Here is a 5844-nt window from a genome sequence, read left to right as displayed (position 1 = left end):
GAAACACACACACACGCGCACACACACACACACACACACACACACACACACACACACACACACACACACACACACACACACACACACACTCATTTTTCATGCTTACCTCTATTAGCAGTTGTTCATATTATCAAATTGAAAAGAGAAATTCAAATTCTGTTTTTACCCGTACTCCTACTGAGTGAACTTGTTTGATAGCAGATGAAGATAGGTTCAATGTAATCATTTGTTGTCCATCCACTTGGTTTCTTTTTCTCTCTCTCAAACCTGTTTCCGATGCTGGACCTCTTTACTTTTCCAGTCACATAAATACACTCTCATCTCCCGACAAGCACTTGTGCTTTCTGACACCCAAACCAAGTAAACACATGTACTGAGAACCTTGAAAGAGAAATGTGGGGGTATTCAGGCCTGAACTTTCCTGATTGAAGAAGCAGCAGCATTTATTCTCTGTAACAGCTGTTATTCTGAGATACAGGTTGGTAGTATACTGGCTTAAGATATATAAGGTTATCTAAATGTATTTAACTTATCTACCAAGAACAAATGTCTGATTAATAACACTTTATCTGAATTCAAAGTCTGGCATTGTAGATCTTCTCACCAGTAATCCAAATTATGAAGTAATTCTTCCAAAATGCTGAACATGATACACTATATTTGAATGTTTAGTTCAGACAACTACTGCATAAATTAATGCAGAATGTATCAATAATTCATGTTGCTCACTGTTAAAAGATGATCAAATCACTTGGATTTTATACGATGAGTTCACAGCTTCCCTTATTTAACTTATGATTGATATATGATAGATGATTGGTGTGTGGAGTAAATATTCATCAGTAATTACAGAGTAAATTATCTGCTTCACTTTCAGTACTGTGCAAAAGTCTTAAGCACCCCTATAGTCTTGTTTTATTTTAAATTTTAATGGCATTTATATTTTTTCCATAATCTCACTTAGATACAAACAGGTTTTGGTTCTGTTAAACCTAAACAGATCATAATTCAAACAAATATATTTGTGAGCATTGTATGGGACATATTCCTTGAAGAGTTAATTATGTGTTTTGTTTAGACTCTAAACAAAACGTGACAACGTGTAGTTGTCAAAGTTGAATTTGTCATTATGTGTAACTGAGTTCCTGACTTCAACCTCGAAATGCAGCCAAGGAGCTACACGTCGATATATTTACTGTCTTCTTCAGCATCACTTCAGGCAGATTATGGTATTGTGAAACTCCTTGAAAAGGCTTTTTTTTTTGTACACTGGCAAATGCGTTTATTCACATATGGTATGTAACAGTACACTTCACAACTTGATACTCGTTAGCAAGTTAAATGCTTATTACACAAAGAGTGATGTTTATCTAAATTTGTTACATAGACTAGTCTTTCAAACACCCCTTTTCCATAAAGCATGATGTAAAGTGCAGCAAAACAATCTTTTTTTCAGTTTGTTGAGTTACTAAAGCATACCGTATGTCTAAAACAGAAGCTTCCTTTTTAACAGGTACAAATGTTACAGTACTATAATTTAGAAACAGCAGCATCTACGTCATTACCAGTAAAAGGCACATTTAATAAAATAAACGCCTGTATTGCTTAATTTTCCTTAACTTCTCAATATAAGTTCAGAAAGACATACCTCACAGAGTGAAACATGTTTGCTCAATGTGTTTTAATTCTCATGTATCTTCAAATTAAAAGTGCATCACTTTAGACTGCTGATGTGTAAAACTGTCACAGTCTCAGGTATAAAAGTTCACTGAGGTCATAACGGTCATGTCATCACGCAGGTGCCTCACGACTGAAAGAACGGCAGCACTCTGACGATGTTCTGTCTGCAGATGGGACATGTGCGTTGGGGCAGGGACTGGAAGCAGACGTAGCAGCAGCATACATGTCCACAGTCTAAAAGGACACAGTCTCGTGGGTGACTAAGACAAATTACACAGATATTTCTCGTGTCGTGGTCGGCCCCATTTGGTGTGGCGTCGGGGCCTGCTTCATGGGCATGAGGTGGTAGAGATTCCGCTTGCCGTCTTGCGAATTCCCTGCTTTCCTCCTCCTGCTCCCAGCGATCTTTTAAGTGTCTGTAGAAGCGTAGACCAACCCAGAAGACAGTCGCTGCTCCAGCCAAAGCAGAGGCAATAGTTAGTGCTTTCCACCAGTTAGCTATACTGTCATAGTCTCGTCGCAGAATTTCAAAGTCTGCCATGCTCAAGAAATACTGTGAATTATCCGAGGGGGGTCGGAGACAGACAGAGCCATCTGTATCCAGTATCAACTCGCCAATGCCTGTTAGGGTTGTTCCCACCTAGAGAAAAAAGTAACATTTGTTACTATCTGCCCTAGTAGCATCAACATTTGTTTGTAAATGTCATGTGAACTCATTGTAGACAGAAGATGAAATCTAAAAAACAACTAACTTTGAGCATTTCCTCTATCTCCAGGAGACCTTTGGGTTTCTCTCCACTGAGGTACTGTAGTACAAGTTGTCCCAAACTGTAACTGGCTTGGTGAAACTTTTCATTGGTGATCTCTGTGTGTACTCCAGAGGCTACCAGGGGCGACTGGACTTTGACTGTGGTGTTATCCAGTCCAGCTAATAGAAAGGGCACCATATTCACTCTCTGGTGTAAGATTTGTTCAGTGTCCAACCTGCAGCAGGCAAAGGGAGAAACAAAGAGGTTTTTAGTCTGTATGATGATGACAATACATGCAAAAACTTCTCAATGGAGACCAAGGTTCAAATTATTATTCTTTTAAATCTTGTACACTCTCTGTTTTCCTTTTGAACCCGAAGCCTATTTTACTCATACTTGCGTTCCCTTATCAACGTCCCCAGATCTGGGGAATTTAGGGTTTTGACAGTTAATTGCTTGTTGCTGAATCTTAGTAGTTTTTCAACATCTCTGATGCAGCCTCTAATGTGTGATTCCCCCCCATCTCTACACTATCATCCATCCTAAATAAGACAAACGCAGGATTTCAAAACATGTGTTAACAGATTATTGCTTACTTAATACAGTTCTTACCATATGCGTGAAATACTGCTCCACACCAGCTTGTGCTCCTTTAAAGTGAATCGTTGCAACACACCAACTATTTCTTTGTGGAAGTGACTCGTCAGAGGCTTGCCTACTGGTTCCACGGCACCTACAACATATATAAACATACATATAAATATATATATATATATATATATATATGTACATACACACACACATACTCGAATGCAGTCAGAAAAAAAATGTGTCAATCAATGAAAAATTGGATTACCTTCAACAACAGCATAACTTAGACATGCCCCTGGGGTAACTTTTAAAAGGTCTTTGAGTTTTTCATCTATAATGAAGTGTGGAGCATTCTGAGAACATAAAACGCATATTGTTAAAATTGTCAAGGTATTACACAAACAGGATTTGGATTTAATACACATCACACTGACAGACTGTCAGCAAAAATAAACTTTGCAACTAGGCACCACATCTGTACAATGCAGCACATATGGAATAAGAAAAAAAAAAAATATGTTTTGAAGCTCTGTATTTTAACTTTTCTTCTTTTCTAATTTTTTTTTTGGGGGGGGGGGTCATTTATTTCTTAAAAATTGCTATGAAGGTTGCTATGAAATTGCTATGAATTGCACAGAAGGTTTGTCTACTCTAAAACAATTAGCACCCAGAAACACTTGAATAGCAAAAAAATTAGAGCACATTACTACATTATAAAGTATTTCAGTAAAAAAAAAAAAAAAATAACAACTCTACTTACATCTAATTTCTTGACAGTTGTCTTGCTCTTCCTGTGCATATAGAAGAAGATCCCTGAGAAAGCAAGGCTGGCCCCAAGACATACAGCCTCTGTAACCGTCACAGAAAATCCTTCCATTGCCTCCGCGTGACCTGTAACAACCCTAAAAGCAGACCAAAATACACAAAAAACACCCAACAAAGTCAATTAATATCAACTGTAACTGTCTATAAACCCAAAGCAGTATGACCATTGATCAATTGTGACATACTTTAATACTTACAATGTTTTGATCTAACATTTGGTTGAGTTGGTTGGGGCAAATTGAGTCAGCAAGTCTAAAGTATACTAGCTGGTATTAAGTATAATTCTGATAACCAAGTTATCAACTTTTATTTATTGAAGTAATTTACTCATTATATTATGTGAGATATGTGCAGGCATGATATCACTGATCTGCTTTTATGATAGTATGCTGAAAAATGTAAAATATTGGTGGGAGGCTACAAATATAACAACATGCAAGTATTTTACTGTATAGAAGTACGGGGACACACATTTAAGACAATCACGAAACCAATATTTTTACTCCAAAAAAAAGCAATGCAACTCATAAACAAAGTTGGATACAAGCACCCAACCAACCAACCAATTATTTATAGATTAAAATCAGCTTAAATTCAATGAACTGGTGGACTTCAAAACTGCACAGATTATGTTCAAAATCAACAATAACATGCTGCCAGACTGTATTCAAAATATGTTCAATTTAAGACAAAGCCATTACAACCTCAGAGGGGAGAGCATATACAGGAAATCTACAATCAGAACCAACACCAAACTGAGATGCATTACAGTGGCAGCGGTGGATGTATGGAATAAATTAGATAGAGATTTGAAATTAGAATGTAGAACCTTAACCTTATTTAAAAAAAACATTGAAAAGAAGGATGATTTCTTTATATCAAATTAATGAGTGGTGATGCTTGCTATGTTGAGTTGGGTATTTATTTAATTAGTGATTTGATTTGATTTTTTAAGGATGAAGGTAACATGTAGACTGCACCTTATTTTTTATTTTTATTTTTTACTGAGGAATTTTTGTTATCCCCATGGAGGCAATTTGTTTTACTGTCAGTCTTTTCTCTTACTTCTTGCTTTCATTTCATTACTTTAATTCATCTTTTTGAGGGTAGGCAAATAATAAGCTTTGCTTCAGCCTACATCTTTTTCGGTCTAGATGTTATTTGTTTATTTGTATATTGGAATTTTTTTGTAATGTTTTCTTTGAGGAGTGTATTAGTTTTCTTGTTGTCATTTTTATTCTTTTTTTTTAGTGATGTCATGACCGAAATAAACTAAACTAAACTAATTTCCCTGTAATCCAGTGTGTGCATTTATGGATTTAGAAAGTACAGTGCAATGTATTGTGCTCAAGTTATAATGAAAACCACAGATTAGGTTCAAGACTATTCAAATACCATCAGAAAGGAAGACTTATAAATCTTAAACTATTTACAAATATAGCTGTCATTTATACATTAAAAATGACAGACAGTGATAATGATGGTGGATGTTATTGTGAACAGATAAAAACACTTCCATACAAGGCGATATTTAATACAAAACCATTATTATTCACTGTAAACTGCACACCTGTTGTTATTAAAGACCCGTCATACCAAACACACAACAAAACTGACTTTCTTATAACTTTCTTCTGAACGGGTAGCGTAAATAACCTGAGAACCAGTCCCCTTTAGCGGATGATCTGTAGTGGATAAAGTACAAGAATGTTTCCTTTAAATAACATTAGCTCCTAGCCTGCTAACGTTGCTACGGCAGCTGGAGAAGCAGTGACCTCTGAAGGTTTATAAAGCCTTTCCTTCATTCATCGTATAAGCGATCATAATACATCAGTACAAATAAATCTGTCTTCATGAAAAAGTTCCATTAGTTATATTAATAATTCGGTCGTTTTTACCTGCTAAAGAAACGAAATCGGTGAAGTTGACATATTACAGTGGACGTTGACGTTGTCGTCACGTGACGTGTCCTTTAAGATTGTCACGTGATCACAAGTTG

At 36.2% G+C, this 5844-nt stretch overlaps 1 protein-coding gene across 1 annotated transcript; it reads right to left on the bottom strand.

Moving 5' to 3' along the window:
* Positions 1 to 1666: 1666 nt before the first annotated feature.
* On the bottom strand, positions 1667 to 5805 carry mul1a (mitochondrial E3 ubiquitin protein ligase 1a). Its single transcript, XM_061732164.1, has 6 exons — positions 5744 to 5805; positions 3781 to 3922; positions 3286 to 3373; positions 3042 to 3162; positions 2433 to 2664; positions 1667 to 2320 (listed from the first exon to the last, which is right to left on the bottom strand). The coding sequence occupies exons 2-6, from the start codon at positions 3895 to 3897 to the stop codon at positions 1805 to 1807; spliced, it is 1074 nt and encodes a 357-aa protein (XP_061588148.1). The 5' UTR covers positions 3898 to 3922; positions 5744 to 5805; the 3' UTR covers positions 1667 to 1804.
* Between the last annotated feature and the right edge of the window lie 39 nt (positions 5806 to 5844).

Source organism: Cololabis saira, chromosome 10 (assembly GCF_033807715.1).
Source record: "Cololabis saira isolate AMF1-May2022 chromosome 10, fColSai1.1, whole genome shotgun sequence".
NCBI classification, from domain to species: domain Eukaryota; kingdom Metazoa; phylum Chordata; class Actinopteri; order Beloniformes; family Belonidae; genus Cololabis; species Cololabis saira.
Note: the sequence above shows the minus strand (reverse complement) of the source record. Positions and strands in the feature narration are given on the sequence as shown.